Source organism: Mustela putorius, unplaced genomic scaffold (assembly GCF_011764305.1).
Source record: "Mustela putorius furo isolate JIRA1106 unplaced genomic scaffold, ASM1176430v1.1 tig00000275_pilon_pilon_pilon, whole genome shotgun sequence".
Lineage (NCBI taxonomy): Eukaryota > Metazoa > Chordata > Mammalia > Carnivora > Mustelidae > Mustela > Mustela putorius.
Window position 1 is genome coordinate 22191291 of NW_025421341.1, and position 15351 is coordinate 22206641.

A 15351-nucleotide genomic window follows, 5' to 3' on the forward strand; every position below is an offset into this window, starting at 1 on the left:
TTCCGTAGTCCCTGTTTACTGTTAAGTAGAACTCCACTGCATGGAGAGACCACAATTTTGTTGACATGTTCAGCTGTTGCCAGATATTTGGATTGTTTCCAGTTTGAGGCTGTTACACATACATTTCCTGCGATCAGCTGCATACAAATCTTTGTACAGACATCAGTTTTTATTTCTCTTGGGGAAACACCCAGCACTGATATGGCCACGTCCATATCATTGATATGGTATATGTTTAACTTTTAACAGTTGTTGTTAAAAACTGAGTTGTTTCCCAAAGAAGCTGCGCATCGTCCCTTCCCACCAGCGGGCGCTGGGAGTCCCAGATGCTCCCCGGAGCCGGGACACAGGGCTTGCATGGGCCTCCCTCGGTCTTCTTTCCTCCCAACCACTGTGGTCAGTCCCAAATGGGGAGTGCCTGGATGGAGGGGCAGAGACCAGGTGACTCTCTTTGCACAGTACTCAGTCAGCTACATTTTTTTTTTAAGATTTTATTTATTTATTTGACAGAGATCACAAGTAGGCAGAGAGGCAGGCAGAGAGAGAGGAAGGGAAGCAGGCTCCCTGCTGAGCAGAGTCTCCCCCCCCCCATACGGGGCTCCATCCCAGGACCCTAGAATCATGACTTGAGCCGAAAGCAGAGGCTTTAACCCACTGAGCCACCCAGGCACCTCAGAGAGCTACATTTTAATAAAGAGGGTTGACAAGGGCTTGTGTAGTTCCACAGTACAAGGTCATATCCCTGACTGCCTGAGAATTCTTCAGTAAATTCCATGTTAATACCATTTCAGAGGAAGCGTGGGCCCCACTCTCCATCAAGGGGATTAGCTGCCCTATCTGAGCTCCAGGGCAGACTCTGTGGCCCCAAGCAGCCCTGCATGCTCTTATCCCCATCCCCTCTGCCTCACACAGGCAGTCAGAGCTTCTGCAAGGGTTGGGCAACCCTGTGGCTCTGGCCAGTGCCTGTGCACCGCCTTTTGGGGTCAAGGCCACTCAGAGTTGCCTCCCATTACCATTGCATGGAGCAAGAGTTTTGCAATAGCAGTTCCTGCCCTGGAGAGCTGGTGAGAACTTCTCCTTAGTAAAGCCTGCAACAAGGTGAGGGGCAGGGAACGGAGGGAGTGGAGGGGGACAGGACCAGGGCTCTGGAGCAATTAGGGCAACAGAGGAACGGAGGGGCAGAGAGGGAGCGGAGGGGGACAGGACCAGAGCTCTAGAGCAATCAGGGCAACAGAATCAGCCCTACCCAAAGGGGCAGCAGTCCCTTCCCGCAAGTCTGATTTGCTCAGAAATTTGTATTAGGGCAAAGTTCATATTCTAGTGGAAGACATTATGTTTTAGTGGAACTCCAGTGTCGAGTTCATGTCTGCCTTAAGACAGAGGGAGAGGAGAGACCTGGCAGAAACCTATGTTCAAAGAGGAGGCAAAGAGTTCTGCTCCTGGACCAGAACTCATCTGAAGGAAATCGGGGGCTGGGAATGGGGAAAACGGACCTTCTCCCCATTTGGGGAGGGATGGAAGGACAGTGCCGAGGTCCAGCCTCTAGCTCCGCACTGTCCCCACCCCAAAGAGTCCCCGCCAAGTCCAAGGAAGAGTGCAAAAGCTCCACAGACATTAGAGGACTGGGGACCCCTGGCAGAAGCTTCCACAGTCACCATAGCCACCCCTGGTGCTGCATGGGGATGTGCATGGAACATAGGAGTGACTCCAGAGCACATGTCTAGCCCAGCAGCACCCAGAAGAGCACCTGGGGGGCACTTGCAACAGACTCCCTCAAATTCCTGGGAGAATTTATGGGGGGGGGGCGGTGAAGCTTGCATGAGTGCAGAGACTGTCAGCCAGCGTGATTGTGGTCACAGCGCTTGATGGGACCTCGCTGTTACCAGGCTGGAAAACTTGGACAAGGTCATTATTTCTTGAAACCAGATGTCACTCAGATCCTCCAATGTACACGAGTTCCCCAACTTTGTCAAATCATTCCATGCTCGACAGAATGCTATGAAGCCCCCAGGACATGCCAGAAAACACTGTGGTTGGTTTGGGGATTCAGAGATTTTTATCATAGATTAGTCCTATTTATGTATAATATTTATATATTTTTCTATATTGTGTACCATCGATTTATATATTATTTTTATGTGTTTTTATGTATTACATATAAAAGATATAAAATCCCTACTTTTATTTTTTTTTTTAAATCCCTACTTTTAAGAACGTCACAGTGGGGAGGCAGGAGCAGCAGAGATGATTACCAATCCCATAACTGAAGCCATGATAGAGATATGCCCCGGGGGAGTGGGGCTGTGCAGACCGCACAGAGAGAGGGCTGCATGGCTCAGGGGCGGTCTTGACCAGGCGGAATCTTAAAGGAAAAAGAAGAGTTGGCCAGACCAAGAGTGTAGGAACGAGCATGCCAGGCTCTGCGGGGAACCACAGGGCTCTTTGGGAGCCACCCCTGGTTCTCTGTGGTTGGAGTTGAGGAGTCCCGGAGGTGTGGCCTGGAACGAGGCCAGGTAGGTACAGAAGGTCCCATGCGGAGGCTCTACCTGAGGGCAGTGCAGGTCCTTGAAGGGTTTGTAAAGGAAAAGAGCCTGATCAAATTCACGCTTCGGGAAGATTGTTCTGAGAGCAGAGTGGAGGATGGTTTGGGGTAGAAAGACTTGAGGCAGAGATTATTTCGACTCGCTCTCTGCCCTCCGCGCCCCTCCCCCCACCCCGCAACTGCGCATGCTCGCTGGCGCGCGCACCGCTCTCTCTCAAATAAAAAATCTTTCAATACAGACACATTTAATCCACATGACAACACTATGCAGTAGGTGCTTCAGTAGCCCCATTTTACAGATGATGAAACTGAGGCCCGTGAGACTGAGTAACTCGCCCAAGGTCTGCAGTCCAGCTCTGAAATCCACAGCTCTCCCCCCTGTATTGCTTTAGTTCAGGCAAGAGAGAATAAAGTGTTGCCTAACACTGTCCTTGAAGATGGCAAGGGGCAGATAATCAAGAGAGATGCTAAGAGATAGCCTCCTGTGAGGGGCCTGCCAGGGCCAGACTGTTTCCTGTAGGCTAGTAGCCCAGCTAGGAGGGTGGGGTCAGAATTCCCAGAGACAAGCTTTCTACCTGCTGCACCTTGTGGACCTACTTGCAGCACCTGTGGGACCTCAGGGGAGACGTTGAGAGGCTGCACGAGGCTCAGGCTGCACAAGGAGTTTGAGCTGCAAAGAGAAGTTTGGAGGGAAGCCGGGCACTGAAGGTGGGGGAGACCCCAGCACTTATGGGGTGGGGGCTGAAGCCTGGGGAGCAGATGGGCTGGCCTGGTGAGGGCAGGGAAAGAAGAGGACCTGCATTGGTCCTCTCCTCTGGAGAACATCCAGGGAACATCCAGATTTGAGGGATGAATGGAGAACTACAGCCACAAAATGAGACCAAGGTTCAGGAGAAATAGGAAGAGAATGAGGTCAGTGGGATTAAATACTGCAGAGGTCAAATGAGACTTGAACAATAACCATTTCCCCATAAATACAGTTACGAGGCATACAGCAGGCTGGGAGAAAACATTTTAACATAATTGACAAATGTGAGATAGTATGAGTAGATAGGGTAACTAACAGACCCTTTTATGAATTGCCAGTGGGAGAATAAATTGATAGGGTCTTTTCTTTTTTTCTTTTTAAATTTTTTTTTAATTTCAAGATTTTATTATTTATTTGTTAGAGGGAGAGACAGAGAGAGAGCACAAGCAGGGGGAGTGGGAGAGGGAGAAGCAGGCTCCCCGCCGAGCAGAGAGCCCAAGGCAGGCAGGGCTTGATCCCAGGACCCTGGGATCATGACCTGAGCCGAAGGTAGATGCTTAACCACTGAGCCACCCAGGTGCCCCGATACAGTCTTTTCGTATGGAAGCATAGTGGATACATAATGTTATATTAATTTCAGGTATATAACACAGTGACTGGACAGTTCTGTACATTATGCCACCACAATACATGTAGTCACCATTAGCAGATACAGCCTTATCAAAATTTAAAGAGGCACCGATATGACCCAGCAAAATTACACTTAAGCCACACAAACCATCATACAAATTCCCAGAGACGTACATCCAAAGATGCTCGTAGCAAGACTTAAATATTCATCCACAAGGCAATTATCGGATCAATCATGATACATCCGCCCCGTGGACTAGTATGTTGTCAGGGAAAAAAGAAAGGTGGACCTCTGTGCAGCCCATAACAGCGTGGTGAAGTGCAGAATGATATCATCAGTTCCATATCATTTGTTTTAAGAAGAAGAAGAAGGAAAGCATGTCCATACATGCATGTGTGGAAAAGTCTGGAAAGATGGACATAAGATCTGTGTGTGAATCTAAAGACTTAAAGGAGTCCTTCCAGTTCGACTTCAGGTCCTTTGGTGGTTCCTCTATTCTTTACAGTATGTGGGCTTTGTTGTTATAACCGTAAAACCGCTTTATTTAAGAAATGGGCGTGCTTGCTTCAGCAGCAGATATATTTAAGAAAGGGGCTTTTTGGACGTCGTGGCCTGAGGTTGTTGGTAGTGTTGGCAAGAGCTGTTTCAGCAGAGGGACGGGAAGGGAGCTAGCAGCAGTGGGCTGAGCAGTGAAGGAGAGGAGGCGAGGGGGAAGTAGCCACTTTCTCTAGAAGTCCACCGTGAGCAGAGCGCTGGGGGCACAGTAGCTGGAGGGGTCCTACGACAGAGGGCGAGTGACAGAGACATGAGCAAACTCAGGGAACGAGATGGCGGATGGGGCAGAAGGGCCAGGAGACAGACCCCTCAAGGACGCGAGAGGCAGGGTGTCCCACAGCCGGGGCAGGAATTCACCAGAAAGAGAAGAAGGGATGCTTCTCACGCTGACCCTAGAAGGAAGGAAGAAAGTGTGTAACAAGTGCAGGCAAGTCTGTTCACCAGGGGCTGGGGTTGCCTGCATCTTCCTTGTAAAGAAGGATGTGCAGGTTGGAAACGCTCAGAGATAGCCTGAGCAGGCTCAGTCTCTTCTCAGCCTGGCAGGCTCCTCCAGAAAGCCTCAGACAGGTAGGTGTGAAAATCCCCAGTGCTCACCACAAAATCTCCAGGCAGATCTTTGGCCTGGAGTCAGAGTCCTAGGACCAACCTCATTGCTTCTCTGAGGGGACGCCTCCCCGGTGGGCCTCCTGGAATTCACCCTGCTGACCCCAGGTCAGACGTTTCCCTCTAAAGCTGCTTCACTTTTTTTCCGGCCAAACAGTGCTGACTGCTCCCAAGCCCCTAGCCCCGGAGGAAATCAGGAGCCACTCATACGACGACAGCAACTGTCGTGGCAAATAGCAGGTAAGTGAGCTGTTCCAAGCGAGGGCCGTCAGGGACTCGTGTCTGGTGGAATTTCACTCTCCTCTCTGAGTCCCCTGAGAACTGATGGGTTGGACTGCAGAAGCAGGAACATAGAGCTAAAGAGAAAGATATCTTCACCTGGACAGTGTGGCCCAAAAGAACTTTCTGCAGTCCCGGGGGTGTTCTATATCAGCACTGTCCAATATGGTAGCCACTTGTCACGTGCGAGCCTTGAACCCTTGAAAGGCGGCCAGTATGACCGAAGAACTACATTTTTCGTTCTCTTTCAACTCAGTTTCAGTAGCTATGTATATCCAGTGGCTCTCGTGCTGGACAATACAGATCTAGAACGATCGCTTCATTTTCCAGTAGACTGCATCAAGGCCCAGCGAGAATTGACTCGTCCAAGCTCATCTTGACCACCAGCAACGGCATCAGCCCATTCTACTCACCCCACCATCCACGTGCAGGTGCCAGACCAACCTAATGAATATCAAGAAGCGGGCCAGTGGGGGGGCGGGGGCGGGGGGGGGCAGATGTCAGATCTGGGCTCCTCTTTCTACACCTTTTCATTCCGTTGTCTGGGACTGAAAGGTTCCTAACCAAGCTCGGAAAGCTGAAACTAGGCTCCAGCCCCTTGTTACAGTGGACAGAATACAGAGTTTGAGGTCAGGTAACAACATTTCTTAAAAACTGTTTAAACGCCAGTTCCCTGTGTCACTCTGATGAGGTTGCTTAACTCCCAGAGTCTGGTTTCCTCATTCAGAAAGTGCACACTTCACGCCTTTGTTATGAGGATTAAATATGTACCAATTCTTTTTGTTCAAGATTGTATTTTTTTTTTAAGATTTTTTTTTAATTTGACAGACAGAGATCACAAGTAGGCAGAGAGGCAGGCAGAGACAGAGAGAGTGGGAAGCAGGCTCCCCGCTGAGCAGAAAGCCCCATGTGGGGCTCCATCCCAGGACCATGGGATCATGACCTAAGCCGAAGGCAGAGGCTTTAACCCACTGAGCCACCCAGGCACCCCATCAAGATCGTATTTTTAACTGATCTCTATACCCAGGGTGGGGCTCTAGACCCCAAGATCAAGAGTTGTTGCATGTTCCCCTGACTGAGCCAGCCAAGTGCCCCTCAGTGCACAAGTTCCGAAAAGCACTTTTCCCAGAAGCTGGACCTTAGCAGGGACCCAACACTGTAGCTCACATGACTCTTGTTATCCAGGCCAGAGCCGATGGGGCTGTACATCAAAGTCTGCCCGGGAAGCAGACCCACTGCTTTTCCTTCCCTGGGGGGGTGGTGTGTGTAGTGGGACAGACAGTCACGGCACTAGTTGATAAACTGTTCCAGAGACGAAGATCGCCCTAACAAACGCTAATATCAGGCTTGCTGTATGTCTTAAGTGCTTTATGGGTAATCCCTCGTTTGAGTCTCAGCACAGCCCAGTGGGTTAGATGCTATCACTGGCCTCATTTTACAGATGAGTAAACCAAGACTCGGAAAGGGAAAGTCACTGGCCCCGAGTTGCTGGGCTCACTCAGTCTCTAACCACTGCTTTCCTGTGCCTCTCTCCGTGTATAACAAGCCTCTGCCTGGTTTTAGCATCACCGGGCCAGGAGTCACTGCATTCTTCTCCAGCATGGGAAAGAGAGAAGTGACAAAGAATGTTTGCTAAACAGTTGGACTTGAAGGTTCTTTCCTAGGGGTAAGCAAGTTTGTTGCAGGCTTCGAGCTCTCCATGGGTCCTGGGATGCAGGGGTCAAGGGGCATAGTGGAGGGTCTAGAGGCATGGTTTGCTGGAGGGAGAGGGAGCTTGGGAGGGAGCCGTGAATCAGTGTTCACTGTTCTGCCTGTATTTATCCTTTCCACGGTAATTAATAACAAATGTACATTCTCAGTGTCACTCAACTCTGCTTTCGAAAATGTGTTTGGACTTGGATAAGATGTGAATTTTTACCAAAAGCCTTTCTTTCCAAATGAGATGGTCTTGGCTCCAAAAGTGGCCAGCCATACACACCCAATCCCAAGTGTACAGGCCAAGAAAGGGCTCTGGGAGTGCATGGGGTGGGGACAGGAGACATTAGGTCCAGGATCACCAGAAGCCCAAGTTCCATCTCTCTCATCTTCATGAGCTGCTCTCCTTTGAGATGGGAGAACTGTTCAAAAGCAGGACGGCGGGGGGGCTCCCAAGCAGGGGGCAGCCCGAGGCAGTTAGGGTATGGGGACAGTCAGACCAGGCTGCTGAAAGAGCCAGGGTCTGCTGAGACCAGGGCAAAGATGAGAGAAATCCATGCCGTCCTGGTTAAACCGCTGCCTTGGCATGGGCCTCCGTTTGCTCCTCTGTGAAATGGAAAGATTGGCTAGAAAACACCACAGGTCCCTTACCGATATGAAACTCTACCAGGTCAGAAAATAACTCGCCATCCAAGAGCTGACCTGAGAATTAATTATTCAAGTTATCAAAAGCATCCAGCAGCCTGAGGACTCCACCCTCGAGTTGAGCAATGTAATCCACCGCTCACTTCCTCCACTCTCTTCTCACCACCCCGCCCTGTCAGTCAGACACATCTGCCCTCCTGGACGGGTCCCACAGGTGAAAGGCCCAGGCTCCTGGTAAGTCTTGGAACACCCACCCTTCTCACCTTCCAGAATGTCTCTATTCTCTGACCCCCTTGACACCCAGCCCCCAATGACCCCAGACATCTCTCCCCACCACGGGGTGGGCTTCTTTCCTCTTAAGACCTCCCTAGATCCCCAAAGGGAGAGCTCCTGCCCCTCTTCCTTACTCCTCTCTCCAACAACCACTTAGGGCAACTCTCTGCCCAGCCCCTTCCCTTCCTGACTCAGCCAGCTCCCCTGCTTTGACTAGGATGGGGTCCAAGGAAGGGCCAGACATCATCCAGGCCCCCTTCCCCTATATTAAATGCGAATATTGTGGATTATATTTATAGAGAGAAAGCATGCTAGAATTGTATTAAAATTCCTGAATTTTCTATTGTGATTGAAAAGATTGCCTTCAATGTTTGGGATCTTGTACGTCTCCGTTGTTTAGCATTTTTATAAAATGAATTAGAATCATCCCATCCATGGAGTTTCTGAATGACCGTGAGTCATTAGGGTCCTGCCATTTCACTCAATGAGGGAATCTCCCGCTTGTTCACCGAGAACATGACCAGGAGGTCGGTGGGAGTCAGCCAGTTTAAGGGTGTTTTGTTTATCATTCTTGCAAGAACTATTTCTTTCGTTCTGGCCCTATTGAATAGATAAGAAAACAATGTACAAAATAGCAAACAATAGGAGTAAACTGTATGCAGTCTGACTTCATGAGATCTTGAAAACTTAACTTACAAATATATTTCAAAAATATTTAATATAGGAGGTATGACTTTTTTTTTTTTTTTAATAAAGCAAGTCTGTAGATTCTAAGTTGATCCACACCTACATGGAATCCGGGCTGTAGCATTTGTAGGCTCTGTGACCATGGGCTGACGTCTGAGCTCCTCTGTGCCTGTCTTCTCATCTGTAGTCAGGACTGATCATATCTATCTCTAACACTCCAGGGAGGTCATGTACCTCCGAGGCAAAAAGCAGACCTCAGACAGGTCAACTCCCTTCCCTTAGTTTCTCCCTTTGACTGTCAACACATCCTTTCTAGAGACTGGTAAGCTGAAAAACCCACAAGCATCCACAAAGCATTGTCTCCCCAGTGGCTGGAGGTCACTGCCCTGTCCTGTTTCTCTTGCCTGCTTCTTCTTGTCCTGTTTCTCTTGTCAGAATTCTGACAGGAATTCTCCACCTCCTGTCCTGACTTTCAGGGTCTCCCTCTGGACCCTCAAGCAGATCTTCCATGTCTGGGAGTGGGAGCTCCCCTGTGTATCTCCAGCCCCTCCCCCATACAGTTGAGCACTGGCTTATTTAGAATGAGGACTTACCAGTGAAGTATGCTTGGCTGCTGTTGTCTCCTGTTAGGGCAGTTTCTCCTTCTGCCCTGGCCCTGCCTTCTCACGGTCAGTGTTCCTAAATACGGGCCTGTCCTCTATGGGCACAAGCTCTCTGTCCCATTATGCTCTGCTAAAAGTGGGCCTTCTCTAGGTCATTTCTTCCCTTGAGAGCATCTCTGATCATCTGTTCCCAGAGGTGACCCATTCTTGACCTTGTGATTTCATTGGACAGAACCCTGGGATAAACAACCTCTTGACCGTGGGATGGCAGAACTAGTGACTTGTCACAGGTCTCGCGAAAAACACTGGCTAAGTTGTATGGTGGCCTTTCCCATTATTACTTTATCTCCCTGGCTAGACATTCCCCAAATGCATCAGATCTTTCTAGGTTCACAGAGTCTGCTCTATGCTCTCCATGGGCTTAGAAGCTGATTTAACTGGCCACAATCACCTAGACTAAGAATTCCGTCCCTCCAGGGGAAAGGGCATTGCTTTTCCAGTTTCTCCTAACCCTATTCGGCTTTCTTCTTTGCTATATATGATTGAGAGTGACAGACCTCCCTCTGCTAAAGAGAAAAGCTTTTGGAGAGTTTCATTGTTGATGTGGTTGTTTTACTATCTGTGTTTGCTTCTCAAAGGTGTCCCCCTTTGGTTAATTTTTTTCTAATTGAGATGGAATTCGCACTCTGTAAAAGTCACCCATTCACAGGGTACAACTAGTGGTTCCTAGTATTCGCGTGAAGCTATACAATCCTTCCACTGTCTAATTCCTGAACACTTTCATCAGCCTGGAAGGAAACCCCTCCCTCCAGCACCTGGCAACCCAGATCTACTTTCTGTCTCTACTGATTTGCCTCTCCTGTACATTTCACATACATGGACTTGTACAGTATGAAGCCTTTTATGTCTGGCTTTTTTTTTTTTTTTTTGGCCTGGAATAATGTTTTCATGGTTCATCCACGTCGCAGCAGATGTCAATTCTTTATTCCTGTCGTTGGTTGGACAACAGCCTATGGTCTGTGTGCACCTCCATTAATTTCTCCATTTATCGGTTGATGTACATTTGAATTGTTCCCACTGTTCGGCTGTCACGCTGCTGTGAACATTTGTGTACAAGTTTTTGTGGGGACATAGGTTTTCCATTCTCCTGGGCACGTATCTAGAAGTGAAATTGCTGGGTCATTGGTAACTATGTTCGACGTTTTGAACAACTGCCAAACTGTTCAAAGCAGCCGCTCCACGGGCGCATCTCCACGAGTAATATAAGAAGGGTCCCATCCCCCACATCCTCATCAACAGCGTTACTGTCCCTCTTGTTTTATAATGATGATCCTATTGAGTATTGAAGTTATTCTGGAGCCTTAGTACTTCGTGTTTTTCTCTTTAACGCTGGTTCCGTTTTGAGATGGGTTACCTCCTTGCATGTGGTCCCAGGACTGTCATACCTTGTCATAAAGAAATGGCACAGTACTGATGCATCTTATGGTTCACAAGGAACTCACTTGGGAGCTGGTTTACTTTCATTTACATCCTCTTTGAAAACTGGGTAAAATTTCAGAGTGACTACAGCTTCCCCTGAAAGCAGGCTTTGGGCTATCCCCAAAACAAGGGCCGAGCCAACAGAAGCGGGTTTACCTGGACTTCGTCTGGGGGTGCTGAGGAGTGAGGGATAGATGAAGGTACTCACTGGCATGACAGAAAGTGTCCCCACCAGAATGGAAAAGCCACCAAAACAAGGATAGTGTGTCTCCACCCGTCTGCACCTCCTGATATGGCACAGGTGCCACTGCCTGCACCTGTCTCGACCTGTCTTTTCTGCCTCTCCCACTGCTTCGAGCACTCTGGATTTCTCTGCTCACCTCCACGTGGCAGTCCACGGCTGTGACAGTCTGTCACATTTCACCCACTTAGAGAATCAATCAGCCACCTGCTTGGGATTTTTAATATACTTTTTTCAGACTGCACAAATATTCCCACAGCAGGTCTCCTGCATCCGGAAAGAAAAATGCAGGGCTGTAAATAAGCTTTCTTCTAGGTCCAGTATCCTGCAGCTGTATTGCTGTTACCACTAAATCTATTTTCCCACAAACTTCTTTTAATGACTTCCCAAAAGTGGGACAGAGGGGCTCCTCCCTCAGCTTTCTAGTCAAACCTCTATCTTTCTCTAGCAGTCAAACCCTGCTTCATCTCCCACATCAAGAACTGAATGGCACCTCCTATTTCTGACATTAAATCCAGCTTCATTAGCCAGAGAGGCTCACCACTGAAGAATCTGAGACATGTTCTGTAGGGATTGGGATTTAAACAATGTTTTGGGTGATGGTGATGTCATGGAGAGAGCTCAGAACCTCTTTGGCTTTGAGGGAACTACAGGTTTTGTGCAACGTGCCATTTATCACAAAATGTGGCTCATAACGTAGAGCCACAACTATTTCCTAATGTGAAGGTTCCGTGTAATATACAAGCCAAGGCAAAGAATCCTGTCCGAGATTCATGGGCAAATAGGCTAGAATCTGGGGAGAGAGTATCATGCAGTAACTCCCATCTCTCTTCTCTAGGCCAGGACTTAAGTTTGCCTCCAATATGGAAGACGTGGACTGGGAGGCTTACGGCTTGGAAGATCTCTTTGGTGAAAATTACAGTTACAGCACAGACCTGCCCTTCATTCCAGAAGGCTCTGCCCCATGCAGGCCAGAATCTCTGGAAATCAACAAGTATGCAGTGGTGGTCATCTACGCCCTGGTCTTCGTGCTGAGCCTGCTGGGAAACTCCCTAGTGATACTGGTTGTCCTATACAGTCGGCTCAGCCAGTCTGTCACTGACGTCTACCTGCTGAACTTGGCCATAGCCGACCTGCTCTTCGCCCTGACCTTGCCTATCTGGGCTGCCTCCAAGGCAAAGGGCTGGATCTTTGGCACACCCCTGTGCAAGGTGGTCTCGCTCCTGAAGGAAGTCAATTTCTACAGTGGTATCCTACTGCTGGCCTGCATCAGCATGGACCGCTACCTGGCCATTGTCCATGCCACACGCACACTGACCCAGAAGCGGCACTGGGTCAAGTTCATATGCTTAGGCATCTGGGCGCTGTCCCTGATCCTGTCCCTGCCCATCTTCATCTTCCGCAGGGCCATCAATCCCCCCTACTCCAGCCCGGTCTGCTACGAGGACATGGGCGCCAATACCACGAGACTGCGGATAGTGATGCGGGCCCTGCCCCAGACCTTCGGCTTCCTCATGCCCTTGGCGGTCATGCTGTTCTGCTATGGACTCACCCTGCGTACGCTGTTCCAGGCCCACATGGGGCAGAAGCACCGGGCCATGCGGGTCATCTTCGCCGTCGTGCTCGTCTTCCTGCTCTGCTGGCTGCCCTACAACCTGGTCCTGGTCGCAGACACCCTCATGAGGCTCCGGGTGATTGAGGAGACGTGCGAGCGCCGCAACGACATCGGCCGGGCCCTGGACGCCACCGAGATTCTGGGCTTCCTCCACAGCTGCCTCAATCCCTTCATCTACGCCTTCATCGGCCAGAAGTTTCGCCACGGACTCCTCAAGATCATGGCCTTCCACGGGCTCATCAGCAAGGAGTATTTGTCCAAGGACGGCAGGCCTTCCTTTGTTGGCTCTTCTTCAGCAAACACTTCTACCACCTTCTGAGCCCCTGGGCCCTGCTGGAGCACCTCGGGGCACCTCCCGCGCCGTCGGCATCCATCCTGAGCCTCATGTCCACTGGTTGTTTCCAGTCTCTGTGTCAAAGCAGCTCCTGGCTGTGGTTACAGGAAGCTACTGGGGCCACGTCCTTTTCAGGCCCATTGGACGGTTTAGAAAGCCTGCCCTCGTTCCCCACGCCTCCCTATACTTCCTATGCCAGCTGCTAGAGCTCAGTCCACCCTAGCACTGAGCTCAAGCACTCTGGTGTCTGGGGCAGTTAAAGACATTCGAAAGGCATCCTTTCAGGTGACGACAGAAAGTTCCTACCACGGGGAGCCATTAGTGGCAAACAGCAGTCGTTGCTTTCCTGACTCTCCCTTTCTTGCTTGCTGGCAAAGCCCACCTCCCTTGAGGGAGGCCGAGAAGGACAGACACTCACTCTCCCAGACTCCCTTAGCTAGGAGAGGCCCTGTCATCCACTTCTGACTAGTAAGGTTTCAGGGCAATAGTGTGCTGGTGAAAAGAAGTCTGGGTTTGTAGCATTTACCAAGTTGCCTGCATCAGCATGTTCCCACCAGGGCGATGTCAAAGGTTTTCATGTGTTTAGCAACTAGCTCACAAAAATTTAGGAAATGAATGGGCTGCTTTCACAAGCAGGTACAAACTGGCTTCAGGACACCAATGCCTAAGAGGAAGTCTGCTGGGTCCAGGGACTCCTGGGAAGTATTCCTGATTTAAAAAGAGAGAGAGGCACACACACCCACATGTCCTTGGTTCTTGCCTTTATGGTTCTTCCCAATATGGTTGTGGGATATGATGTGACAAAGAGGCAAAAATTGTGCTCAACACACTTGGGCAGATGGAGTGGATGAGAACAAAGAGCCCAGAAGGAGACCCAAGCATAAATGGTCAATGATTTTCAACAAGGGTTCCCAAGACTATTCAATGGGAGAAAGGATAGTTATTCAACACATGGTGCTGGGCAAACCAGTTATCCACATGCACAGGAATGAACCTAGTCCCTTTCCTCATACCATATACAAAAGTTAACTCAAAATGGATCATAACCTACACAGGAAAGCTTCAACTACTAAGTGTTTATTAGAAACGTAGAAGAAAAGTTTTATAACATTGGATTTGGCAGTGATTCCTTGGATATGACACCAAAAGCACGGGCAAGTAATGAATAAATAGATAATTGGATTTCCCCAATGTTAAAAACTTTGTACATCAAAGGACACGATCAAGAGAGTGGAAAGGAAAATCATAGGATGGGAGAAAATATTTTTGAATCAAATTTTATACAGTTTACTCTCCACGATACACAAATAATTCTTACAATTCAACATCAATGACAACAACAACAAAGACAGATAATAACAAGTGTCAGCAACGATATGGAAAAAGTGGTGGGACGCTTGTGCACCGTTGGTGGAAAAGTAAAGTGGTGCAGCTGCCATGGAAAACAGCACCTCAAAAGATGAAACAGAACTACTGTATGATCTAGCATTTCCATGTCTAAGTGTACACTGAAAGCAGTGAACTGAGAGCAGAGACTCAAACAGTACACTAATGTTCATGGCAGCATCATTCACAGTTGCCAAAAAGTGACAATCACGCAATGTCAATCAGTGGATGATGGACAAAAAAAATGTGGGGTATACATGCGATGGAATATGGTTCAGTCTTAAAAATGAATGAGTCTCTGGGATATGCTACAACAGGGATGAACCCCGAAAACATGATATGAAGTAGAAGAAGCGGGGCAAAAATAGTGTATGATTCCACTTTTTAGAAGTACCTACAATAGTCAAGCTCATAGAGACAAGAAGTCCAACAGTGGTTACCAGGTCCAGGCAGAGGAGAAAGTAAGAAGTAGTTGTTTAATGGGTACACAGTTCAGTTGGGGGCGATGAAAAGTTTCCTGAGATGGATAGTGGTGATAGGGGTAGGACAGTAGGAATGTGCTTAATCCCACTAAACAGGACACTTAAAACTGGTATAAAAAAAAATGGTCAATTTTATGTTGTGTGTATCTTACTGGAAAGGAAAAAAAAACAACTAGTTCCCAAACGACAAATTTCAGCAATTGAACCATTTGTGGAACCATCTACCTGTAACTTCTTGTTCGAGTAGATAATTAAATGTCTTTTTTTCTTTGTACAAGCCACTTAGAGTTGTGTATTTCATTACTTGTGATCAAAAGCATCTGAACTGCTACAGGCAAGGGTGGGCAGAGGTCCTGAATGTAGATTTATTTACAATAATTAAATCCCTTCTCTGCTTATTGGGTGCACAGAGAGAGACAAGGATTGAAATCGAGAGAGAACCCAGCCTTTCTACTTCCTTCACCCCTAGCCCAAATCTGTGGCCGCTGGACATGTGTTATAGAAGGAGATGTGTCCCAGGATCACAAAGTGTTTCTTGTGTCTTTGGGTCAAAC

General features: G+C 48.6%; 1 protein-coding gene across 7 annotated transcripts; it reads left to right on the plus strand.

Annotated features, from left to right (window-relative positions):
• Nucleotides 1–978: 978 nt before the first annotated feature.
• On the plus strand, nucleotides 979–15078 carry CXCR2 (C-X-C motif chemokine receptor 2). 7 transcript variants are annotated; one of them, XM_045078731.1, is made up of 6 exons: nucleotides 4565–5043; nucleotides 5237–5319; nucleotides 5615–5789; nucleotides 6922–7024; nucleotides 7724–7932; nucleotides 11819–15078. In XM_045078731.1, exon 6 carries the CDS (start codon nucleotides 11844–11846, stop codon nucleotides 12912–12914), a length of 1071 nt encoding a protein of 356 aa, XP_044934666.1. In that variant the 5' UTR covers nucleotides 4565–5043; nucleotides 5237–5319; nucleotides 5615–5789; nucleotides 6922–7024; nucleotides 7724–7932; nucleotides 11819–11843; the 3' UTR covers nucleotides 12915–15078. The 7 variants fall into 7 exon arrangements, with proteins under 7 accessions (XP_044934669.1, XP_044934667.1, XP_044934668.1 ...); XM_045078732.1 differs by lacking the exons at nucleotides 6922–7024; nucleotides 7724–7932 and having other exon boundaries at nucleotides 4563–5043; XM_045078733.1 differs by lacking the exons at nucleotides 6922–7024; nucleotides 7724–7932 and having other exon boundaries at nucleotides 4563–5043; nucleotides 5692–5789.
• Nucleotides 15079–15351: the final 273 nt, after the last annotated feature.

Bases quoted from the DNA above. Each gene is read 5' to 3' on its own strand.
- CXCR2 (XM_045078734.1), top strand. From the start codon at position 11,844: ATGGAAGACGTGGACTGGGAGGCTTACGGCTTGGAAGATCTCTTTGGT.